The 27,164-nt window shown below is 41.1% G+C and overlaps 1 protein-coding gene across 6 annotated transcripts in view; it reads left to right on the plus strand.

Moving 5' to 3' along the window:
• The window catches only part of SPATA16 (spermatogenesis associated 16), a 137,424-nt gene that overhangs the window by 93,658 nt on the left and 16,602 nt on the right, over positions 1–27,164 (plus strand). For 4 of the 6 annotated variants that reach the window (XM_039486925.1, XM_039486927.1, XM_039486928.1 and 1 more), the window contains exons 6-10: positions 1,264–1,411; positions 5,776–5,922; positions 7,700–7,812; positions 17,021–17,185; positions 20,488–20,568. In XM_039486925.1, the coding sequence (XP_039342859.1) occupies positions 1,264–1,411; positions 5,776–5,922; positions 7,700–7,812; positions 17,021–17,185; positions 20,488–20,568 (654 nt within the window). Of the gene's footprint in view, positions 1–1,263; positions 1,412–5,775; positions 5,923–7,699; positions 7,817–17,020; positions 17,186–20,487; positions 20,569–27,164 lie in introns of all 6 variants that reach the window. The other 2 variants (XM_039486929.1, XM_039486930.1) reach the window with 2 other exon arrangements.

Here is a 27,164-nt window from a genome sequence, read left to right on the forward strand (position 1 = left end):
AGTAAGGTCCATTTGGGTTGTCGGTAAAACAGCTCAGTTCAAAGCTCAGTTCAAAAACTGAGATTTTCAGTGATTCACTTCAATATAGGGTGTGAAGCGAGGACTATTCCCTGTTGGAATATGCAGATCTGCCTCTTTATGCTCTTTCTTTGCGATTGTCTCCACTTACCTTGTGTTAGGTGAATGATTACACATAAACAAAGTTACACTGAAGAAATGTTTCAGTGTTCCCAATTTTATTGAAGCTTCGTCGACATTAGGGAAAATGCAACATATGTCTGTAATGGATGCGGCTGAATCAGTGTTGAACATGATTTAACACGACGTGCAAATCAGAATGAACAGTCTGTGTTCAATGCTGTTTCAGAAACTGGTTAAATCCTGCCCTATGCAGGGGCAGTAATAATGCTGAGCAATATTAGTTCTGATCTATGTTGGTAGTTAACCCCAGCTGAGGACCAGTTCAGCTGTGGGGTGGGGTGATCTCATTTTATTCTGGTAGTCCATTTAGGGTGAAATTCACCTCTATTCAGGAGGCCAACATAATGCACCATTTAGCCCTATTTTAAGGGTTTACATGATGCATACACCTTGTACTGGCCCTCTGCACAAGCATGAATTTCACTCTTTATGCATCAGAGGGGTGGCCGTGTTAGTCTGGATCTGTAAAAGCAGCAAAGAGTCCTGTGGCACCTTATAGACTAACAGACGTTTTGGAGCATAAGCTTTCGTGGGTGAATACCCACTTCGTCGGATGCAAACTATGTATAGAATTAATATTTAAGGCCAACATTCCATACAGCCCCAGTACTTGATTCATGCCTACCCAAAGGGTAACGTAAATGTACAGTATTGTTTAACCAGCTCCCAAATAATGAATAAAACTTCAGGTGAAGGACGTGACCTTCAGAGAACATGGAATCAATTTGGTCTTTTTAACTTGCAGATAGTTTACCTAATACTTCTTTACCCATTGAAGACATAGGCTCAGTGCACTGAAAACTGTTTACAAATGGGTTTTTTTTTTTACATTAAATTGATTTTCTGAGCATGAGATAGGCAATGTTTTCTGGGACTAATTTGAATTCCTCTCTAATTAATATTCAAGACCAAAATATGTTATCTTTGCGTGACTGTGCAATTATTAAAGGGAAAAATATCAGCTGTGACGGAAATTATTTTTCTTTCCCTCCCCTATTTTTTTTTAATGGCAGTTCACTTTTTACCAGCACAGTATGTATCATTTCTCTCCCTTTTTTTTAGGCTATGATTGAAGAAGCCATCACCAGGGAGGAATCTTTTTCAGTTATGTACACACCATTTGCAACAAATGCAAAGGTCGACAAAATAGACAAGATGAAGGAAGCTTTTTCTAAAAAGCACCCCAATTATGTGGAGTACATATACACAGGTAAGAGTGGATTTCACATCTTCAAGTGGCATTGGACCTTATTGGACTGCGTGGATTGCGTGTTTGTAGCTGACATTGAGTTTGATTTGTGGGTGGTTGGGGCCTGATCCTGCAAATTCTTATTCTTACATGGGGTGAAATTCACCCCTGAGCAGAGAGCCAACATATGACCTATGTAGCACTTAAGTCCTCAAACACAATGTAAGGGAAAGCTTTGTACTGACAACCTGCACAAGGGTAAATTTTACCCATGATGCCTCGAAGCATCATTCTTTGACTTCCATTATTGCAGCAAAGCTGTTGTTGTACATTGGGCTTTGCAATGTGCTCTGAAGATGGTCAGGCTTGGACTCACCCTAATCTCTGGTAGGGAGTTCCATAGTCAAAAGCGCCCCCTGCTGATGATGCTCTGCCTCTGCCTCTTACTGGTCTCACCCACCGTGGGCACTAATGATTGATCCCAGCAGTCATGAATGGGTAGCCCGGCCTCATTCAGAACCAGGACCTTGAGTAGGACCCAGAAGTGAATGGGGATCCAGTGGAGGGCATCGAGTTTTGGTGTGAACAGGGGAATCTTTTGTGTGACCCTCATTGTCCCCTGCTGGTTGAGTGAGTTAAAGTAGTCTTTTCCTGAGTTGATAAGCACTTAGATCACAGTGAGTAGGGCCTCAGTCCAGAAGGAAAGTGGATGATGGGCTAAGGTATGTCTTGTCATCATTGCTAACTGAGTTACTTGGAGCAGTAGTGACTGTGAGAAGACCCTAAGGCGTCACACTGTGTTGATGACTGAGGATCAGACAGAGGGAGAGGTAAATTTCTCAGCATGTCGAATTGCTTGAGGACATTTGCTCCCATCACAAGAACCCACACTATAGCTGGTGCTTTGTGGGCAGTTCTAGCAGAATGCTCCAGAAGACTGAAATGCTCTTTAATTCCTAGAGGTATTGCCCTGGGTGAGAGCTGAGACTTATTGATTGGGCTATATGGCTATATCGCTTGCTATGACATACCAGCTCTGTGAATAACTACTTCATCCTTCAGGGCAATCAATATGGAACCTTTCAGGAGCACTAAAAGCTTCCTTGATAAAAAAAACAGACAGAGTCTAGTAAGTCCAAGCACTAACAACAAAGTCATGCAAGTACTGTACACAACTAAGCACATTTATTTTGTTCATTTTATGTTTTGTTTTTAAAACGTCACTGTAAAGACAGATCACCTTGATTTTACAAGTTGAAGAACATCCCTATGTGTGTGGTGGTGTTTTTTTAAATAGAGAAAATAGGGACTTGTTATTTGTCACGGAGGTTATAAAGTAGCTGTCTTCTGTTCACGTGCTGATGTGAATTTGTGGAGAACTTCCAGGGAACAAAAGTATTGGCATTCAGAGGAGTATAGAACTCCCTGAACCTGACTGAAAAGGAGACAAACTCAGACCTCACAGAATCCCATCTCCCCCAAACAATATAGAGAGATGGTGGGATTTTCCAAAGTCCGTACGTGACCTAGGAGGACAAGTTGCTTGGAAAGTCAATAGGACTTGTGTGCCTAAATCACATAGGCATTCTGAAAATGTCACCCTTAATTTTTAATTTCTTTCACTACTATATCCAAGGAAAGAAAAAAAAGATAGAGGGGAGGGGAAAGGGAGAGGACCTGGTTATAGACCATTTTAATCAATTATTGTGCGTATAAATAAAACTAATGGACCCAGTGCTGGCCTCAGATGCATGGTTATAACATCCATTAGACTTCAGTGGAGTTACTTCCGTTTGACACTGTGTAACTGAGAGCAGAATTTGGCTCATTGACTTCTCTGGGAATTGTCCTGTGTATCTGAGATCATAATTGAGTCCGTCATGTGCAACTTTTTGTGTAATACAAGTTAAAAAAAAACAGTAACAAATTTAGCATGGCTTGTTTTATTTTGTTTGCTTTTGTGACTGCAATGATGGTGAAGGATGCTGAACTCTCAGCTCTGGAGTTTGCAGCCCGCATATGTTCACAGAACAAGTAAAGCATAGGCAGTGCTGCAGTGCAAGTTTCTCTACCAATATGCCCCATTTTTAACCTCTAAGGCTGAGAACTTAGGACAAGGATGGAAAAATTAACTGTCACTAGATGCTCTGCTGAGGTAGCTGACAAGGGTAACAGCTAGCGCCAACTGTGGCAGTGTTGTTTGTGACTTGTCTATTCAGAACTGGACTGAGACCCCCAAGCCATTTCACTTAGTTCATCAAAGAGCTTTCAGCTAGTAACTGTCATAGTTCAAGGCAATTGCACCTCGTGGACCAGCAAGGACACCCACTCTAGGCTCCTGGCTTGTCAGCCATCACCTCTGAGGTGGAGACTGGCATCTCTCTCTCTCCTGGTCAGCATAGTCCTCTGTCTACACCGTGAGTTCCCCAGCAAGCCAGATGGCCTATACAGCTAGTATCTGCAGGTTGCTTTCTCTCCAGGGGAATTGCCCACTGTTGTAAATTTCCACACAGCCCTTTCTAAGTAGCAGTTATTCTTAAGGTGAAAGCATAACAGAGACAACATACTAAAAAACAATGAAAGAACCTACACACATTCTAATCTTACCAGAGATCACCCCCAACTGCAACAAAATCTCTGGTGGGTGATCAGTCCTTCAAACCCCACCCAGGGCGTTTTCTGTGGTTACAAGTTCATAACAGCTTTCCCTCAGAACAAGAACATAAGTTAGCCTTTCCTTTATACAGCTTGGAACTTAGATATTCAGGGACTGGGGATAGGTAATCAGTCAGATACAATGGTTCTCTCCTCCGAGTGTAGCTTCAAAAGATTGCATCCAAAAGTGAGAATTTGCATTTCCCTCCTGCCAGGTATTTCCTAGGAGACCCATTTAACTTTGTTTGTCCCGAATGTTCCTTCTTGTCTGGCACATTGCTTGCTTCTGTTGAAGCAAATAAAATTTCCCAGGGTTTGGATTGTCCATGACTCTCCCCTAAAGAAGTTACATACAATCCCACAATAATACATAAACTTTGCATTTGTAATACTCTTGACTGCAAAGCTATTTAAATATAATTCAATAAGATCTCCCAAAGATATTGCAGGAAATTGCCATATCTGTCACAGTGACAGTTTTCCATCACTGCCAGATTGGCACAGGTCTGAATTTATGACCTGCAGGTGAGAGGTTCCATACCCCTCATCTCTGGGATTTTAAATGTGAACTAAACCACTTCTATGAAAATACAGTGTGAAATACCAGATCTCTCATTAACTTGTTAGTTAAAATAACCTTAATCATGAATTTCAGTAACATTCATTCATCCAAATCTTGGTTCAAGTTTTGACTTATTGTCAGGATGTATCATACTGAATTTCTCCACAAGTTTTCCTTAGATCCACGGGAAGAAAAGGAGGTATATTTTTAAATTCGAATGCACAATGCAGTCTATTTTAAACTTTTGAATCCATCAGAGGCAGAAAGCTTTTAGACTATAAGCACGGCTTTTAACACCAACAATTGCAAGCCCCTAGCATCCTATTAAGCTACATAAAACTTCAGCAGGTAGGGCTTTATAATTTCTGGCTGTTAACCACCTGCTAAGTAAACTCTGTGTACACAAATGAGATAAAAAGAATGGAATGGTACAACACAAAATTAGATCATTTAAAATATTTGCACACATCCAGAACGTGCATACATTCAGAGTACAGCGTATGAGTAAAACCAGGACTCTACCAAATAGAACACATTCAGAGATCACATCAATGGAACTTGATAGCTACTCTAGCAAAGTTAATGGAGAGCAATTGGCATAACACCGGGAAAGAGGAATATCTAGCTCACTGTATTTTATTTATGTGCTGGTAAGCCGGAGAGCAGTAAATGGGATTCTCTGTTTGTCATTCTCTGACTATATTACTAGGCATCTTAAAAGTAGAGCTGGCTGAAAACATTTTTGTGAACAAAATTTCATCCTGCTTTTTGTGCAGGATGGTGGTGTTTGAGGTTTTTGTTTTTGTTTTGTTAAAATTAAAAATTTCAACAACGAATGTTGAAATATTAAATTTAGGAATTTTTTGATGAGATAGTCAAAAAGTGAGACAAAATTTTCATGAAAATTTTTACCCTTTTTTCAGTTAAATTTTAAATTTCAATGAAAAAACTTAATTAACATTCAGAATTTTAAAAACTACTTACACCTATGCCTTGGCACCAAAAAACATGTTTAAGGGGTTTCTCCGGTCACTTGTTTTGGTGGGTGTTTTAGATTAAATTTGTTTGACTGCAGTACTCTTTTAGCACTTTTTTTTTCAAGAGAGGAGCTAACGTAAACCCTCAAGAAAAAGCAAGGGTGCAAAATGCTATCACTGTCTTGTTCCAGATCCTCATGGACTTCACATCTTACCACAGACAGCAGATTGGGCTTCTTTGCCTCCCCAACAATATTTGTTGACCCTGGGTTTCAAAAACAAAGATGTTGGGAAATTCTTGGAAAAGATATCAAGTAAAAAGCTGCCATCCTTTTCAGGTATGCATTGCTGATTTGCCTAGTAGTTTGAATGCAGTGTGGTTTGTCACCAGTAGGGGCAGAGGACTGGTTGGGGCACGGATCAAGGGACTATGCTAAAGTGCAGGCCACAGTGGGCATGTCTGCTCCGTTATGCAACCAGACAACCACATTGCATGCCCCACTCTACTCCTCCCCACCCTGTCTATGTAGACATTTGTCACTGTGTTTGCCAAATGCCAGTGCAGGCAGATATTCACTATAAATGATTCACTTAGCTGTAGAGAGGAAGGCGGTCTTGTGGTTATGGTGCTACCCTGGGACTTAAGAGATGTGAGTTCAATTCCCTGCTCCTCCAAACTTCCTTAGACAAGTCACTTAATTTCTGCATGCTGCAGTTTCACATGTGTTATTAGCACTGCTCTACCTCACAGAGGTGTAATGAGGATAAATAAATTGTGGGGTGCTCAGATACTCTTAGAAAACTTTAGTTGTCCAAAAAGCACTTGTGTTACCATAATCTTTGGAGACCAGTCATCTCATCTATCTGTGCCTCATTTTCACCATATGGAATGTGAGGCTAAAAATCACTCACCTCACAGAGTGAAAACACTGTTGGAGTGCAAAGTAGTATTACTTATCTATTTGATTATGGTGGTACCTAGAGATTCCAGCTAAGAATGGGGCCCCATCATGGTAAGCACTGTAGAGTAAGAAACAGTCCCTGCCCCAAAGCATTTAACAATCTAATTAGATAAGACAGACAAAAGGATGGGAGGAACAATGTGATGGTTGGCAAAGGTCATGTCAGTGCCATGATTTTTTGTGGGTTGGTTGATTTATTTCTACCTTTTAATTTTTTTTGGAAGGAAGGTTTTGTTGGAAGGGGATTAGCCAAACAGAAACAAAGGAAGGTAGAGAAACCATTGAAGGAAGGGTATAGTGTATAGCAGGTGTGGCCAGACTGTGGCTTGTGAGTGCATGCAGCTCTTTTACAGTTAAAGTGCGGCTCGCAGAGCCCCCCACGCACCGCCGATTCTCCACCTACCAGACTGGATGTGGGGGAGTTTCTGCCCTGCAGTGGGGTGGTGGGACTAGGGGCTTTTGCACCTCACCCCAGCGGGCACCACCCCACAGGGCAGGTTGTGCATGTCTTGCAGTTTTCAAGCTTCTTAGGATTATTGTATGCAGCTCAGCGGGTCAGTAAGATTGGCCACTCCTGGTGTATAGGAATAGGATAATATTCCTTTAAATAGTTTGTAATCCCTGAATGGTGCTCACATATTTTTAGAAGCACAAGAAACCAGCCAGAGCAGCAGTATGTAAGGAGATAGGCCTCGCATCTTTGCATTTATTGAGTAAATGCAGTTATTTGGGACCCAACAGTGCCCCAGTGGCTGTGCAAAGAGCAAAAGATTCAACAGTGGAGAGGAGTAAGGAAAAAAGAGGGAAGAAAGGGAGCATGAAAGGCTGGGGGAGTGAGGCTGAAGTATACACACTGTGAAGGAAGGGGGTTGGATTGAACATCTAACCAGCACAGGGGAGAGAATGACCAGATTGAAAACTGGAATAAAATAAAGCAACCAGGCCTTGGCGACATCATCAGCTTCCAGAGGTCCCTCCTGCAGCTAACTTTCTCTGCTCCTGCCAGCTGAGCATTTGGGTGGCTTTTCCCAGCAATTTCTCACTTCCCCGAGCCCACATTGCTTGCTAAATCCCCTATTGAATACCTTGTATGAAAGGTGCACTGTGCACTGGTATGATCAAAAACAACAAGGTTTACTATTTCATTTCTTAGAACACAGAGCTCCTTTTAGTCCTCTTACAAGAGAAGAATCCGTAAGACACTTGGAGACCGTAGGGAAAAAGATCTTGCCAATAATGGATTTTATCAGAGGCACCAAATTAACTGTGGGTATAGAATCTACTTTATAGAATGCAGTGAATGCAGTATTAGAGGTTTGTGTATAAGTGATGATTAAGATGTGTTTTGTTGATGTCTTTTATTCTGTTGTTTCAGACAGATATTTAAGTGAATCTGTAATTTGATAAACAAGAAAATATTTTTAGTTAGTGGTTCTTTAACGTGTGGCAAACTATGCACGTATGTTTGCAAAGCACTCAGCTGACTTCAACAGGAGCCTGAGCCAGGACGTCTACACTACAATTTTGTAGCCCCACAGCCCAAGTCCTGCAAGTCTGAGGCTATGGCTACACTTGCACTTCAAAGCGCCACCGCGGCAGCGCTTTGAAGCGCTAAGTGTAGTCAAAGCGCCAGCGCTGGGAGAGACCTCTCCCAGTGCTGTCCGTACTCCACCTCCCTGTGGGGAATAACGTACAGCGCTGAGAGCCGCGCTCCCAGCGCTGGGGCTTTGACCACACTGGCGCTTTGCAGCGCCGCAATTTGCAGCGCTGGAGAGGGTGTGTTTTCACACCCTGCTGCAGCGCTGCAAATTTGCAAGTGTAGCCCTGGCCTGAGTCAGCTGATATGGGCCAGCCATGAGTGTTTTATTGTAGTGTAGACATACTCTTAGATTAAATTCCAGTCTAGCCTCTACATCAGGGGTGGGCAAACTACGGCCCGCGGGCCGGATCTGCCCCCCCAGGGCTTTGGATCCTGCCTGCAGGATTGCCTTCTGTGGTACCGTGGGCCCCGTGCCGCTCTCAGAAGCAGCCGGCACCACTTCCCTTCGGCCCCCGGGGAGAGGAGGGGCAGATGGCTCCGTGCATTGCCCTTGCCTCCAGGCACCGCCCCCTCCCCCAGCTCCCATTGGCCAGGAATGGGGAACCACGGCCAATGGGAGCTTCGGGGGAGGAACCTGGAGGCGCGGCAAAGGCAGCGCACGCGGAGCCCTCCGCTTCCCTGCCCCCAGGGGCTGTAGCACTTCCTGGAGCAGAGTGGGGCCGGGGACAAGGCAGGCATGCTGGGAGCCTGCCCTGGCCCCGGGTGCGCGCTGCTGCCATCCCAGAGCCGCTTTCGGTAAGTGGCGCCAGGCCGGAGTCCAAACCCCTCCTGCACCCCTCCCCCCAACTCCCTGCCCTAAGCCCCGCACCTGCACCTTGCACCCCTCCTTCACCCCAGCTCCCTGCCCTGGGCCCTCTCGTACACCCCTCACCCCTCCTCAACCCCAACCCCTGCCCTGAGCCCCCTCCCACAGTCCAAACCCCTCCTGCACCCAACCCCCTGTCCTGAGCCCCCTCATACACCCTGCACCCCTCCTCTGCCCCTGAGCCTCTTCCTGCACACTGCACCCCACACACACCCCACACCCCATCCCGCACCCCAACCCCCTGCCCCGGCCCTGCATACAATTTCCCCACCCAGATGTGGCCCTTGGCCCAAAAAGTTTGCCCACCCTTGCTCTACATAGTGAAGTATGTGAAATTACTTTCAAATCTGATACAGACATATTGTAGATCTATTAGCATATTCCACACCATACTTTTTACTGTAATGTACACAGCTTTTTATCACTTTGGCTTTTGATTAGCACAAAAGGTCAAAAATGAAATTTGCCTGTAGACTAGACTATTTTAAAGCAATTCTTAAATTACATTTTTCCCTAGCAATAACAGTTTTCTAGTTATCTGTGTCTTGGAAAAATCAGAGGCATTTCCTCATCAGGTGTTTTAGCAAATGACAGAATTAATATTCTTACTCTCTGACAGTAGGTAGGAGGTTGACAAAAACTGCTACTTAGCAACCTCTATCAAGTGAAAAACATTAGCTAAAATCTTGGATAATCTATGTCTTCTTCACTCTGACGGTAATAAGTAAACAGACAAAAAAGGACTGATCTCACAAACTCAGTGGGAGTTGAAGTGCTCAGCACCTTGCAGAAATGGACCCTAATAAAACATTTGCTTCTTAGCTCAGTATGAGGAAGGGGAAGGAGTCTCATGGCACAGATCCCAAAGGAAATGTATCTTTTTGTTTTCAGTGTTAGGATGCCTCTTTGAATTCATCTGTCCTTGATCATTCTCTGACTACCCAAATCCCCTTCTAACTGGTGTGCAGGCTGATTTGAAATGGCACCATTTTGAGAAAGTACATTATGTGTTACTGATGTGCTTGTGCATCTTTAGCATAAAAAAATCCTGAAGTCTATTTAGACTCTCCAACTTTGATGTTTCCAAGGATGGAATCCTGGCCCCTTTGAAGTTAATGGCAAAATTCCTATTGACTGCAGTGGGAGCAGGATTTCACCCCAAGTTTTAGAATATAAGAATGGCCACACTGGGTCAGACCAATGGTCCATCTAGTCCAGTATCCTCTCTTCCAACAGTGGTCAATGCCAGATGTTTCCAGGGAACAGAACAGGGCAATCAAGTGATTCATTCTCTGTCGTACAGTCCCAGTTTCTGGCAGTCAGAGGCTTAGGACACCCAGAGCATGGGGTTGCCTCCCTGACCACCTTAGCTAATAGCTATTGATGGTTTTATCCTCCATTCATTTATCTAATTCTTTTTCCAACCCAGTTATACTTTTGCCTTTCACAGCATTCGCTGGTAATGAGTTCCACAGGTTGACTGTACATCATGTGAAGTTTGTTTTAAATGTGCTGCCTATTAATTTCATTGGGTAACCCCTGGTTCCAATTCTAATATATCTTTTTTGAGATGGGGTGACAAGAACTGCACGCAGTATTAAAGGTCTGGATTTATGCAGTGGCATTATATTTGCTGTCTTATTATCTAGCCTTTTTGTAATGGTTCCTAATATTCTGTTTGCTTTTTTGACTGCTGCTGCACATTGAGGGGATGTTTGCAGAGAACTTTCTCTGAAGTATGTAATGTTACCACTTTTCTCTAAGACCTTCATATAAAACCTTAAGGAAAGATACCTGGGTCCAAAACAAGCCATTCTTTGTAGGTAACAAATCTTAGGAACTGTCCCAAAATAAATTGTCAATAGAGGAACTTTTGGAACAAATTGATAAATCAAACAATAATAAGTCCCTAGGACCAGATGGTATTCACCCAAGAGTTCTGGTGGAACTCAAATATGAAATTGCAGAACTACTAACTGTGGTATGTAACCTATTGCTTAAATCAGCCTCTGTACCAGATGACTGGAGGATAGCTAATGTGAAACTAATTTTTAAAAAAGGCTCCAGATGTGATCCTGGCAATTACAGGCCAGGAATCCTAACTTCAGTACCAGGCAAATGTGTTTCTCCATTTCTAGTCTATCCTGGAAATGAATTTGCAGAAACAAGGCTAGATGGTCTATATAGAAAAGTTTCACGTTTGAGATCTTGGTATATGGGATACAAGAGAAAAGATGCAATCAACCAACATAAGAGACAAGATCAGTGGAATATCTGGTAGGGTTATTTGAGCTTATGAGCCAGATACTCAACTGGTGTGAATTGGCATAGCTCCATAGACTTCAATAGAACAATGCCAATTTACAATAGCTATGGATCTAGCCTTTGCTGAGATTATTTTTCTTGCTGAGATGGATACCTGCTGAGGAACCACAAAATAGATGTGGTGATCTCATGCCCCTATTGAAATCAGGGGCAAAATTTCAATTCACTTCAGCAAGACCAGGATTTCACCCATGAAGTTTGATGAGATCTCCCCAAATGCAACTTAACTTTACAAGAAGCAGAATTTTAAGTGGACTGAATAAAATGTATTCATATAGATTCTAAACCAGCAGCCACTTTACCAGGAGGTCATAAGTAGGGGCTTTGCTAGAAGAGAGAAAAACCTGACACAAAACTAATTATCATCGATTTAGAACCAGCAGCTGTCAATCTTGCACAAAAGTATAAAGATTCAGGCATATGTTATTGGCGGGGGAGTGGAGAAACTGTTTTTCTTCCCTTCAGTCTTCTTAGTGCAGAATGATCCTGACAACATAACATCCCTGACCAAAAAATCAGATTACAAAGCAAGCTAGACCTAATATTACAGAGCAAGGTCTATTCTGCTAGCCCTGATTAAAGCTTCATTCAAGGCAATGCAAAAACTGGACACTTCAGTTTGCTTGAAACTATTCCAAGTTTTTCTTGAAGCCAGAATTTAAGTTTCACCTGTTATTTATTTCTCAAAAGCTACACAAAATGTAGTCCCAAGAAGAACAGGCTTTGTAGACCACTCCACTTCAATTACTGATGTTAGTTGCAAAAGCTTCTCCTGAGTTAAAAGAAAACAAGGTCATTTATAGGGGAAAACAAAAACAAAAAAGCTTTGCTTAAATTGAAAAGCCAGAGCTACCCAAAATGCAACCCAAAAGTCTTCTGCAACCCAAAATTCTGTGCAACCCAAAATTCTTCTCCTAGTCATTTTAATGATATTCCTTGGTGGAAACATCTTAGTGCTAAAGCAGAGCTAATTAAACAATAGCAGCTGTCCTAAATATAAATCAATTCCACCACTTCAGATGTGCAGCACAGTAACCTGGAGTTAATTATACAATTCATTCAAGCTTTGCTGTTCGTAAGTCATGGAGTTAATGATAAATATTCGCCGAACATACATTGTGCTCTCAGTTGTGATACTCTTACTTTCATTGAATAGTAGTACCATGCTACCCGCAGAGCCCTACTAAAATCACTGAGACTGTTTGCATAGTCAAGTAAGACTGAGAATGAATAAGGATACCACACCCTAGTAGCAACTTCATCTGATGGTAAAAATTCTTTAAATCTAATCTTCCAGACATTTACACCAGGCTCACGTCTGTGGTATCTAAGTGTCTCCCACTTCCTGCTCCCATGGAAGTCTTTCTTGTTGAGCCAATGGGAGCAGAAGCAAATTTTTACTCTAGGGCCAGATTATGAACCCCTTGGTAAGCAGGTACTCAAACAAATAGTCCCACTGGGCCAGGCTCTGCCATTCTTGTCTATGTTGAATAGAACCTTGCTCCTGGGGTCATCCCATATGTATGGGACAGTGTGCTACATAACGTGACCAAAGGGGGCCCTTAGGTATATACTCCCCTTAATGGGTTCCACAGCAAGACATACAGAAATAAAACACACTTGGGGAACAAATTGCTTTGCTGTCTGTTTTCAGTTCTGTAACAGTGTTTATTATAAGCAGATTCCAGGGTATGTTATCTGGAGAATCCTGAGGGCATTGAAGAACTGTGATGACAGATTTCCAGATTGTTCCAACTCACCATTGGGCTTGTTCGTAAGGCACAGCATCATTCACATGCTAAGCTGATAAAATGGAGATACCATAAAAATGAAGGACAACAGCTTGGGGGGACTGGATTGCAGAAGTTTGCAAAAATGTGTTCCTCGAGGCTGGATGGCTAGACATGCCACTTGCATTTGATGTCAGAGTTCCAGCTTTAAATCTAAGCTGAACAACCACTTTGTTTCTCTTATTCTCTAGGACTCAGCAAGCAAACTTTAATAATTAGTAAAATTATTACTTCTTAAATAGAATCTAGAAAAACAAGAGGGGAAATACCATCTCTCTGATATATCTCAATGTCAGGTGGGACCAGTAATATGCAACCTGAAGTTCTTAAGGACACTTAAGGTTGCCCTGTACGTTACAGGCTCTCCAGCTTCTTTTGCAATAAGACAACGGTCTTGCTTTGCTTTAGGTTTTGTGCTTCAGAGGCCCCTCTCACTGCCCAACTAATGGTGTCAAGCAAGCTCCACCTGGAGTCGGCTGGTTTGCTGTTGGGTTGGTCCTCTTCATTGGCGATAACCTTTCAAGGACTTACAGAGGGATCCCAGAGCTGGTGTTCAGGAACCACATCCTTAGATGTTCCTATCCTTCCAGCGGATCCGCCAAGATTCCACTACTTTTTCTGTGGACAGGCAAATTCCACCTGTCTAAATTCAGGGGGAACTCTTGTGAGATTTCTCTTTTAGCTGTGGGTTTTCTCTGGGGAGGGGACAATCTGGCCCAGAGTAACTTTGGCCCTTGGCTTCAATGAGACGATACATGTGAGTGAGGGCTGCAGGACAAGGCCCAACAATTGTTAATTTTACTTTTCATTAATTCTGTGTGAGACCTGGATGATGTATGTCTGTGCACATCTGGAAGGGAAAAGCGTTGTGATTTGTCTGCCAATTAATGTTTTAGTCCCTTATCGCATTCCTATCAAAGATGCATTTTCAACCCTTCTGATGAATTTGTTGGTTACATCACAGTCCTATTTCTTAGACATTAAACTCTTCCCTCTATTAAATAGGCCAATTCTTTTCCCCTAAAGCCTCCATTTAAGATTGCTATTTACTTAACCTTCACTGTACCTGTAGAGGCAGTTTCAGCTTCATCCATGGCCATGATATTTCTGATATTTTTACTGCAGCTTAGTAGCCTCTTGAACTCCACTCTAGTTCATGTAATTCTCATCATGTGGTTCATATCCCTGTGAACTCTTTTTCAAGCCAGAAGCAGTTATTTACGCTCTCTTTCTTCATTTTTCATTGTCACTGAAACACAACCCCTGACAATGTTCAACCTGTTATAATTCCTTTAAAAATATCCTGCTGTCAGTTATTTATTTATTTACCTCTGGCCTACTGTAAACATCAATAACATTGCTATGGCCATAAAGCACGAGCTGGCTCAGGCACCAAATCTGGGTTTATAGCTCCATGATGTGTGCCCATCTTTTTTTGGCAAATCAAGATGACAAAGAGCGGTTTCCTTTCCTTTTTTTTCCCCCTTTACTTTTATAAAAATTGGAGAAGCACTCTTCCCCCTTCCTCGGCCCCAAGACAGCATGATTCAGCCAGATGAAGAAGCATTTTAACATCTTCTTCAGTTGATGAGTCAATACACTAATTTCTTTTCATTTATATGGGGGTGGGAGCTCAGGAATCCAGAAAACAACGTTCTGCTGCAACTAAAAATGTGATTTGACTTGTTTTCAATTGTTACATGTTGATAAATTCCCTCTCAAGCTCTCATTAATTAATTGTTCTTCTTTATTTTAATGAATATATATCTGTATTGCTGCAATGATACAAACCTTTTCCTTGACTTTTCATTCTAATTATTCTAATTCATATCTTGGGGACATAGAAAGCCTGTAGAACAGGGCTTTTCTCACGACAAAAATGATGACAAGGCTGAGGGATGGAATCTCCTCTACCCACCATAAGAATCTAATCTAAAGTTCATTGAAGCAAATGGGACTTAAGTACCTTCCTGAAGTTAAGCAGATGCTTAAGTGGTTTGCTGAATAGGGATGGACTTCAGTACATGTTTAAATGTTTTGCTGAGCTGTATCCTAAATGACCATAATATCTGTGCATGGGGAGGAGTAACAAACATGGCTTGCTACATCCCCTATACAGGGATTTGGTTCAGTGAGCCCACACAGTGGATGCACCCACGGGTAACTCTCTGCAACAGTCCTCCTATCTACCAGGGGCTGCGTTGACCTGCTGAGATTACCTTCTTTGTGGTGCATAAAGGATAGCATCGTTTCTCTTGCATGGGATCTCCTGTGGTTTCTTCTGTAGTGCTGTAGTTTTATGAGTAGGAGTTAAGGCAATGACTTCCCTGGAGAGATGAAGGGATTATTTACTTGTACTTATATAACTGCCCATCTTTCTTTTACGGTTAGGCTTGAAGACCCTGATTTCTAACTGGGACTCCATTCCTTCCCCCATAGCAGAGGTCAAAAATTATGAGCAAAATTAATTACATCAACAATTGCTCACTTTTAGGAACCTAGTTATTAGAACTGGTCAAAAATGAAAAAAAAACCAAACATTAAAAATGTCAAAGTTGTTTCCATTTCACAGATTTTGAAAGGGACCCTTTTTTATTTTTTTCAAAAAAAAAATGTGACATTTTGAAAGAACACATCAAAAATTATATCAAAACCGTTATTAGGATTTTTATAGAAATGTTCCATTTACTGAAAATCCAAGTTTTTGATAACAATTGCAATAACCATTTGATGACTTTTTAAATTAAAATGTCAATTAAAAATATCTCAAACTTTTGTGAAAATCCAAGAGTTAAAAGTCAAGATTTTTGCCAAAAAAACCCTCATTTCATTCAAAAAATTTCCACCAGCCCATTAACTGATTGGACCCATAAATAACATAGCTAGGTATCTAGCTGGAGGCAACCACACATGCAGTTTTGCAACTACAGTATCTGTGATTGTGGGGAAAAAAGATCTGCCAAAATTATTAGAAGCTGTCTTGAAAATCTAGTCCAACATTTTAAATTTCAGGCTCTTAAATAAGTGGGATGATTTTCAGGGATGCTGAGCGCACACAGCTCCTGCTGAACTTGTATATCCTTCTAGTCACTGATAGTTTGCTTTTGTAAAACCTGTTGAGGAGTTTTCAGTGAGAAAGCTGTGTACCCTTCAAAAAGAGGGTAATGAAGATATTAGCTCCCCTATACAAACCCCTTGTCCCACCTTCCTCAAGAAAATACTTGAATATGCTCTACAGATCTGATTTTCAAACAAATATTAGGCATGTAGGGTGATTTTCAAAAGTACTGAAGTAGATGAGGTGCCTTGGGAGCTAGGCACCAAGGCACTTTTGAAAATCCCACTAGGCATCTATGTAGATCTTTGGGCACTTTTTAAAATCTAAGGCCCTAATCCTGCAACCACTTGGGCATGTGCTATAAGCACATGACTAGGCTACTCATGTGCTGAAAGTTAGCCATTGCCTAAGTGCCTACAGGATCAGACTCCGACTCTGCAGCTTTCTGGTGTTTAAGATCAGGTTTGAAAGCTGTGGATTTTCTTTGCCTGTGAACATGTGGTAGATTTATGCGTTACATGGTTTCCTCAACCTCGTCACTGAAACATGAAAAGCACAAAAGCCAAACAATATTTTAACAAAGAGGATTATGGAAAAGCCTTTTCTAAGTGATGACAATAAAAATTACATTAATATCGGATATCTGCAGTCTCCCCCTTCCTATCTGTTTTAAGCTATGTATTTATTTTTCTAGTACTACTAGAGAGATTATGTAAAGGATGTCTTTTTTCTATATAAGAGTTTAGAAAACATTATCTTAAAGGTGCTGTATGCCTCTTTGGTTACAGTATTGCCAGCATGAATATACATGATGATAAACCCTGACATAAGTCTCAGGAGAGAAGTAGGTTTTCTGTGGCTCTCTTCTAACCCATTTGCTTTTGCTGAGAGGATAGGAGAGTTTCTCTGCATGTTCAGGTGTGATAGAGAAGTTGCAGTATGCCAGCCTCCTCAGTCGGTTGCAGCGAGTCAAGGAACAGTCTCAAGTGATTAATCAAGCGATGGCTGAGCTAGCAACCATTCCTTATCTACAGGACATCAGTCAGCAGGATGCTGAATTGGTAAGTATTTATTTTTAATCCTTGTTTTGGCTTTTATAGGCAGTGCGCCAAGAGGGGAAAAAAACATTGCAGTGCTATTTGTAGTGGAAGTCCATTTTTAATGTGCAGAGAACTTGAAATCGTTTTGAAATACTCACTGCAGCATTTTGTCAGAGGAGGGGCTAAGCACCTGGAAGAATCACTTCTATGCAACCCATCTGAATCATTTACACTTGCATTTTTAAAATGTGTTCCCTTCCTCTCACCCTCAGAAAATAATCCTAGAAAATGATTGCAGTTATTTAGACTGTGATGAATTTAAAACATCTAGCACCGTAGCTGGATGAAACAAAAGAGGCAGAATGGTCTAGTGGTTGGAGCACCAGAGTGGGACTCAGAAGTTTTCTATTCCTGGCTCTGTCACAGAATTGCTGTGTGACTTTGGGCAAATCACTTTGCCCTTCTGAGCTTCAGTTTCTTTGTGTGCAAAATGAGGATATTAACACTCACAGGGGTGTTGTGAAGCTGAATTCATTAATGTTTTTAACCGACTTCGATATCCACAAATGGAAAGTGTTATAGAAGTGCAAACGTTGTCAATATTGTATAGGATAAAGGTTGTTTTATTAAACCACCTGCGTGTTTTAAACATTGAATTCCTCTTATTCAGGCAAAACAAATCTCTCATGATTTGACTGAATGAGGATTACAAGATCCTCACTCCCTCCATTTATTTTTTATCAGACTTTGATGATCCAAATCCTGGTTTACCGAAGCTCTTGGATTTCCTAAGGCCAATCCCCAAGGTTTGACTGCAGTCCTCCAAAGCTCCTAAGCTCTGCAGTATTGAAGCTTCTCAGAGTAGCTTGCCATAGAGAAGCTGACCAAGTGCCTATGGCTGAGGGAAGTAGTCACCAGCTTTTGAAGTCTGTGCTCAAGATAAGGGGAAACCACATTACAGAGCAAATGGTTTATTAAAAGTCACCATCCTTTTGGCAAGGGTTTTCTGGAATTAGAACCCTATGTCCCCATGCTTTAAGGCTGACTAGAGGAATATCTTGAGTTACTGATACATTTATCAGCACAGACTTTCTCCAGAGTGCTATATTTTATTATATCACAGCTAAGAAACATAGTATTAAAATGTTGCCTAAATCTACTTACAACACCTTTTCTCCAGCTGTGAGCTTCCTGGGAACCTTTTTTGAAGCTAGGTTCCAGGAAACCTCAGGAAAACAAGGACAGGGAAAAACTATTCTTTTCTTTTTTGCATAGGACTTTGCAGAACCAGAGCCCATTACTGAATATGCAATCATGAATATTAAACATTCAATAGGAAATTCCTTGTTTGCCAAGCTCGAAATACAGATGATTTAAAAGGAGAGAAAAATTAACAAGCTGTCCTGTCCATAGTATTAAAATGTACTTAAGATTGTCTTCATTTCCCAGTGGGTCTTTGCCCTCTCATCTTCTCCAGGATTCTGTCTGACTGCATTTTTTAAACTGTTTACATTAAAGGACACTCAAATTCCTTAGGGCTTGAATGTTATAGCAAAGTTTGGGTATCTCTCAGTTAGGGCACAATTCTGCAGTTACCCCTGCCCAGTGTCCCAGTTATTTCAATGGAAAGCTACCGGGGAGAGACTGGACATGCAGGAGTAACTGTTTGTAGGATTGGGCTCTCCGAGCCTGATACAGTATCCGTTCAAGTCAATAGAAAAAATCCCACTGATTTCAATGGGCACTGGATTGCATCCTTAATGAGTGTGCACTCTGTGGTGGTTTTGCTTAGTCTTTAATTCCCTTTTATAGCTGTATGACTAGATTTTTGATGTCTTTCCATCAAGAATATAATAGGCCAAATCCTGTTCTCATTTGCACCTATGTAAGTTAATGGAGATACTCTAGATTTACACTGGTGCAATTGAAATTAGACTTCCGCCCATTTAAGGCTAGTTTCAGATTTACTGGTTGGAAAATGCTAAATCTGCCATAGGTTTGTTATTATGTACAGTATAAGCAGCATAAAGGGGAAAAAAACAGCAGTGTGCCATTTCCACTGATACAGTGAAGGTCTCGGAGGCATTTCAGATATAAACTCCTTTTTGTAATTACTAAACCACATAAATTCACAGAGTCCTAAAATATGGCAGAGAGAACCTCAGCTCAGGATTTTTAAAATTATTGTTAATTTATAAAATCTGTGGGGGAAGAGGAGACTTCAGTTAATCTGAGCTGTTGATACAAACAACAATCAATAAAGACCTTCCAGAGGTTTTGTGGTTTCACATTTGCATCCCCATCAGTCAAAGACCAAAGCTGTCTGAAAAATGGAACTCCACTCTCATGAAAAACTTTGCTTTTTTGAAAAACTGTCCATTTTAAAAGGGATAAAATATCAAAAATATTAAATTTTTCATGAGAAGGAATTTCCAGAAAACTTTTGTTTCTGGAGAACCAAAACAGAATTTTTCAGCTTGCCGGCTGCATTCTTGGCTAATGAGAGGTTTCTTGCACCTTTCTCTGAAGCATCTGGTGCTGGCCACTGCAGAAAATAGGACTAGGTGAAGTGTGGGTCTGATCCAGTCTGGCAATTCCTATATTATTATGTTATTTAAATGCAGTTGAAAATGTATTTTTGAAAATGTTTGAGAGGAGGACCCCAAAAGAGGCAATGCCATAGCCACAGTGAATTTTGAGCCTAGCCTCTAGCACTGAATACTGGTTATCAAGCACTTATCAATACATACTTTTTATGGTTTACAGTAGAAATAGGCTGCCTTGTTCTTTATGCTCTGTTATGCTGAATGATGGGAAGGCTTTGTCAAAGAAAAGGATAGTAAAACAGGTAAATGAGATACATGCTTTGAGATACAATAAAAACATCTCAGCTTTAGAATTGTCCTCTAGTGAGGTTTTTACATGCTGTCTTAAATTACGATACATTAGCCTTGGAAGAAAACACACACACAAATTCTTGTAATACATAGAATATCTTGGAGACTTAAATAATAAAATATAGAACCTTTATTCTTTACAACCCAAAAGTGACTTTAAAAAATATAAACATTTACTACATTAAAACCTATAGGCGTAAGTACAAATTTTCCAGTGGAATTTTCCCCATTGTTAAGTATTTTATATCCAGAATAATACAGAGTAATGGCTGAAGTGACGATGAGGTGGTGATGCTCATTGTGTGAAAGATGAGTAATAAAATCATCACTGTACAAATGAATTTTTAATTGGGTTTTAATCTGTGTATTTAGGGAAGTTATTTCTGTGTGAATTCCACACTGATAATTTTTATCTTGGTGCCACAGCTGCAGTTGCTAATGGCAGATGCCATGGACACCCTTGAAGGAAGAAGTGATAAAGAACGTGTGTGGAATAAAATTCAGAAGGTAAAACTTGCAGCTGAAGACAGCAGAATACTCTGCTTCTCAGGGAGTGAATGTCTATCTTGGGGCACATTTGTTCCGATGGTAAAAATGAAAGTTGGTGCTATTGTTGGCCCAACCCTTTGTCTTGGCGCTTGTTAGTGCACAGACAGTTAGCCCCAAATAAGTGTTTGTTTTTGCCTTAATACTCTCATATGTTCAGCCTTTGACAGCGTTAACAGTTTCACATGATCATCATCTGGGGAAACGGTTTGAATCGCTTCATTTTGATGATTATTATACTTACCTTCATTCTCCCCCTTTTTGGGATATTGTTTTAACTGTTTTTCATTTTGGGTAGAATTCAGCCCAGATCAGAGAACACACATTAGACTCTGTGTGCAATTTACATCTCACTTAAACCCCACTGAAAAGCTTAAGTGAGGCTTAGGTGGTGTGAGGCTTACAGGGTGTGTAGCGCCTTTCTTGGGACCTCTGCGTTTGGTCAATATCACCCTTAAGGGACTTAAGAAGGGGTTAAATGGTACCTAGGGTCTTGTGCTGACTGCCAGCACTGGGATGAATTTGACCCTATATAATAAATAATGGCCCCCCTGTGAAAAAATAAGGATATCTTATATTGACACAAAGCCTTTCACCCCAAAGCACTTTACAATTGTACACATACAGCACTGGTTAAATACAGCCACCTCTGAGAAAGGGGATGATAGCACAGGCAAGGGGAAATTTTGCTTAAGGTTCAAAGCATTGCTCTGTTACAGATTGTCATGGGATCTTCAGTGTCCCAGCCGGACAGATGGGACTTCAGTTTTAAAGATCCCATCTAAATACCCATGCATAGCAAATTGCATCTCTCTTGGAAAAATGAAGGGCAGATTACTTGAATTTGAATACTGCCAGGACCTGAACTTGTGGTTCCAGGGAATTGAGAAGCTAGATTCTGGTCTCAGTCACATCAGTGCAAACTCTAACCCTAAATCCATTGACTCAATGTAGCGTGTACTCCAGAGTTACACAGGTGTAACTGAGACAAGAACATGTCCCTAGTTATTTCAGAATGCTGACGTGCTTCTATATGTGTGCAAAGAATGCGGAGGAATTTGGGCATTGAGAGTTCCATGCTCTCTCAACCCAGCAGAGCTATAGTGGTTTGTGATATCACCAGAATCCCCCAGTAGCCATCATTCCATGCCATTAAATACAGTTTGTTTATTTCCTTATATTCCAGTGATCTGAGTCTGCTTTTGAAATTTCAAAATTTTTAAACAAACAAAAATATTTCTAACTTAAACCAAACACGACAGATGTTTCCAACTGTTCAAATAAATGCTGCCAGAGAAATGTAGAGGGATTTAGTCACTTTCAGAATCAATTATTACAACTGAAGCCAACTGGGTTCAAATTCCCAGAATATGTTGTATCTGAATGCAGTGTTAACAAGAAATAATTCATTATCTAGATGTCAGATCAGTGGCTCATGGTGACTTTTTCAAAGTACAGAATTGTTTGATCATTGGGGTTTTTTCAAATGTTTTTCAAAAATACCTAGAGTAATAAAGAGATGTCTTTTTGCCATATTTTATTAGAAATATGAAGTGATTAAATAAATGCTATAATATTCACAAAATCTCTGCTCTGCAGCTGGTATATCTTATGATTATCTCACATCTGCCCACAGATCCCATGAGATATTTGTAATGCTTATACTAATGTTTCCTTTCATAAATAATAACTAAACATTGATATAAAATTTAAAAAGAAATACAAATGGCTAGTTGAATGTCCACAAAGATCCGACCGCCTTATGCCTCATTTACAATTACCCCTCCCCCTTAGTTAAAAGGGCCAATATCTAGTCTCAGATACAACTTCCATGGACAGCAGTGGGAGAGGTGGGTTCATATCTGCTAGCAGAATTTGGTGCTTTAAGGTTATATCTTTGTATAATTAAGTGTCTCCCAAAGAGTTCCAATTTGAGCCACAAGCCTGTGGAATTGTTCTGACTTAGGTACACAGCACCATGTTAAACAAATATTATGTTTGTAACATCAAGCACTCAAAAGTAGGAAATACCAAAATTAAGGTTGATTGGGCAACGTTATTATTGGTATTATGACACTGACTTTAATTACATGATCACACACATTGGCACCCAGTCCCAGTCTTGCCCCCAGGCTCCTCATTCTAATCTATTCCCTCTGACCCCTCTCCCTTCCACCCTCCCTCCCTCCCTGCCCCATGGGTCCAGCTCTTCCCTGTGCAGTTATTTGGCTTTCTCCTCTTCTTCCATGCTGCCAGCCTGCCACCAGAGGGACCACTGAGAGCACAAGAGAAACAGTCTCCCCCTGCTCTGGATTCTGGTGCCCAGTGTGACCATCTCAGTGATCTGTAGCAACCAGGAGCAGCAATTGCAAACAAAGGATAAATGGACACAAATCAGACATTAGGAATGGCAATATACAAAAACCTGTAGAACACTTCAACCTCCCTGGCCACACAATAGCAGATCTTAAGGTGGCCATCCTGCAGCAAACAACTTCAGGACCAGACTTCAAAGAGAAACTGCTGAGCTTCAGTTCATCTGCAAATTTGACACCATCAGCTCAGGATTAAACAAAGACTGTGAATGGCTTGCCAACTACAGAACCAGTTTCTCCTCCCTTGGTTTTCACACCTCAACTGCTAGAACAGGGCCTCATCCTCCCTGATTGATCTAACCTCGTTATCTCTAGCTTGCTTCTTGCTTGCATATATATACCTGCCCCTGGAAATTTCCACTACTTGCATCCAATGAAGTGGGTATTCACCCATGAAAGCTCATGCTCCAAAACGTCTGTTAGTCTATAAGGTGCCACAGGATTCTTTGCTGCTTTTACAGATCCAGACTAACATGGCTACCCCTCTGATAATTGCAAACAATTGCATTATATGACCATCCAGTCAACATTAAGCAGTATGTCTTTCATACAATATGCCAGGGCCACCCAGAGGATTCAGGGGGCCTGGGGCAAAGCAATTTCGGGGGCCCCTTCCATAAAAAAAAGTTGCAATACTATAGAATACTATATTCTCATGGGGGTCCCTGCAGATCCTGGGGCAAATTGCCCCACTTGCGCCTCTCTTCCCCACCCCCCACCCCGGGCAGCCCTGCAGTATGCAAGTGCAAGCTTCAGTTTACATAATTTTTGCTGTCCATTCTATTTCCATGTTGTTATATCTCTCTTCTAATTGGTTTATTATCCCTGAGCACGCACTGATCATACATGCTGACCAGGCCTTTCACCCCTTGCTCAGTGTAAGGACTCTCCTGTTTTTTCACAATGTGGGAACTTTTTGGTAGTAAATTTTGTGCACTCATGCTGATAACTTCCTCTTATCTATGAAACATCCTCCAAGTCAGTACATTCCGTGAACAAAACATCACCTTTGTCCTATACAACACTATTAACAAAGTTCTCATAAGGACATATTAGCAAGGCAAACACGCATGTCAAAGACTAGGCCAGAGGTGGACAACCTGAGCCTGAGAAGGAGCCAGAATTTACCAATGTACATTGCCAAAGAGCCACAGTAATATGTCAGCAGCCCCCATGAGCTTCCCCCACACCCCGGGCCCAGCATCTCCCACCCACCGGCAGCCCCACGGATCAGCACCTCCCCGTCCCTCCCCGCATCTCCCGATCAGCTATTTTGTGGCATGCAGGAGGCTCAGAGTGGGAGGAGTGAGGGCATGGCAGGATCAGGGGAGGGGGCGTGAAGGGGTGGACTGGGGGTAGGGCCTGTGTCAGAGCCAGGGGTTGAGCAGTGAGCACCCCCACCCGCGCCCGGCACATTGGAAAGTTGACACCTGTAGCTCCAGCCGCGGAGTCGGTGCCTATACAAGGAGCCACATATTAACTTCTGAAGAGCCACATGTGGCTCTGGAGCCACAGTCTGGCCACCCCTGGACTAGGCCATAGCCAGTAAGCTTAGTGTAAGTATTACCCTGGCCTGTTTAACCTCATTCACTATACGTATCCCATGCTTATGACATTTCCAACACGCTATGAGGGAATGGCATGTGCTCAGTGCAGATGAGCCCTTTGGAGAATTTAGCTGCCAAAGTCTTAACAAGTCTCTACTGAGCATGTGAGAACTGAGATTTTTTCAAAGGCTTATAACAGCCAAATATTCATGAGGGTGGCAAAAGGCATATGCCTGACACAAAGGGCATCTGCTGCCAAATTTCACGTTCCTGCTCCAAAACATGGGCGCAGTAGAGCGTCTCAATGAAACAATTATATTAATTTTGTTAACATGGCATATTTTTCCCTAATCTAATTCTCGGAAACAGTTAAATTATTTTCACTAAAACTTTCCAGATAAATTCAGTAAAGAGCAGCCACCCAGCATAGCAAACTTCTGCCTGAATGGTTAAAGTTTGGTTAAGTTATAAGCAACTGAAAAAAGTCTTATAGTGAAATGTGTTGGGCAAACACGTATAGACAGCACTATTTGCTCTGCCTATAATACAGAGGCACCATATAAATGTATTCTAGAATAGTGAAATTTGAAAAAACTATATGTAGGAGAGAGTTTTTTTTCAGAAATGAACACCTAAAGTAAGGAGTCTAATCTGTATTTGGGCACCTGGTTAAATAAACTGATTATCAAAAGTGTGGAGCAACCCCACAGTTCACAATGACTTCAGTAGAAGCTTCTGGGTTCTCAGCATTGTTGAAAATCAGGCCACTTATCTAGGCACCTAAATACTGACTTAAGGCCTAATCGAATGCCCACTGAAATTAATGGAAGGATTCCCAGACACTTCAACAAGTGCTGGATCATGCTTGAAGTATCCTAACTTTAGACATTCATTTTTGAAAATCTTGGCCAGGGTATTTTTCTCCCTTGTATTGTAACCTTAACATGAACCAGTTCAACCGTTAAAACTGAACAGCATATTCTATGGTTGGGAATAGAGCTGTGCAAAATTCAGAATTTCCATTCTGTGGGAAATGCCAACATTGCAAAATTTGTTTTTGTTCTGAATTGTAACAAAAACAAACAAAATGAGAAATTTCCCACAAAACAGAATTTTTGAAACACTTCTGTTCCAGTCAATCAAAATGTTTCATTTTTATATGATTGAAACATTTTGTTCTGATTTTGACTTGTATTTTATAGTAGATTATAATTTAATAGAAAATTGAATTCATTTCTAAACAAAAGATCAAAATGTTCCATTCATATAAGGTTGAAATGTTCTGTTTTGACTTTATCGAAACATATTTTATTTGGTTTTTTTTTCCTAAATCAAATTTAATTAAAATCGACATGTTCACATGGAAAGTTTCAATTTCAATGAAACATCATTTTCTGACAGAAAAATCCTTCTGTTGGGAACTTTTTGACCAGCTCTAGTTAGGAATGTTAAACAGCCTTAATACATAGCTGAGGAGAAGGATTACATCAGATGATGAAGAGCTGGATGGAGGTTGTACATAGAATACAGTTTGTAATCCATATGTGCAAAGACTTTTTGGAGAGATTCAAATTGCTCAGCCATCACATGACTGATTATGTGGCTTTATGCAGTTACAAGTTAGTTAGTTGCCTTTATTGCCATTGAATTAATTTACATGTTCTGAAATAAGCAGGAGTTCATAGTGGAGCTTGTGCAATCAGTTATAAATGCAAAGCTCTTAAAAAATCTGATAGCCAGATTGCCACCACTGAAGTTTGGCTTTTCATAGAATCATAGAACTGGAAGGGACCTCAAAAGGTCATCTAATCCAGTCCTCTGCACTCAAGGCAGGACTAAAAGTATTATCTAGGCCATCCCTGACAGGTGTTTGTCTAACCTGCGCTTAAAAATCCCCAATGATGGAGATTCTACCACCTCCCTAGGCAATTTATTCCAGTGCTTAACCACCCTCACAGTTAGGAAGTTTTTCCTAATGTCCAATCTAAACCTCCCTTGCTGCAATTTAAGCTCATTGCTTCTTGTCCTATCCTCAGAGGTTAAGAAGAACAATTTTTCTCCCTCCTCCTTGTAACAACCTTTTATGTCCTTGAAAACTGTTATCATGTTCCCTCTCAGTCTTCTCTTCTCCAGACTAAACAAACCCAATTTTTTCAATCTTCCCTCATAGGTCATGTTTTCTAGACCTTTAATCATTTTTGTTGCTCTTCTCTGGACTTTCTCCAATTTGTCCACATCTCTCCTGAAATGCAATAGAAGCAGCAGTTGTACCTAACCAAAACACTCAAAATTATCCTCTGAAGCAGTGGAATTATAGCTGTGCTTATTTTCCAAATGGTTAAAGGGTCTGTCCGAATTCCTTTTGCAAACAGCTATTTTCAGGATTTTATACTTTAAGTCAACCATAAAAATTCATTCAGGCTGAAACTTGATATACAAGGACCCTCCAAACGCATTTCTTTTCTTTCTGCGATAGTAGAGAGGGCTTATCAAATTAGTTTCAAATTATTCTGGCCATTTTTAAACTATAAGAGTGACAAAAAAAAGTAGACTTTGGTGGAGGCAGATGTTTTATGGGATTCTGCTCTCATCCAGTTCATTGATGGCGTTGACTTTTTTCATTAAATGTTCTGAC

This window comes from Mauremys reevesii, linkage group 9, assembly GCF_016161935.1.
Source record: "Mauremys reevesii isolate NIE-2019 linkage group 9, ASM1616193v1, whole genome shotgun sequence".
Taxonomy (NCBI): Eukaryota; Metazoa; Chordata; order Testudines; family Geoemydidae; genus Mauremys; species Mauremys reevesii.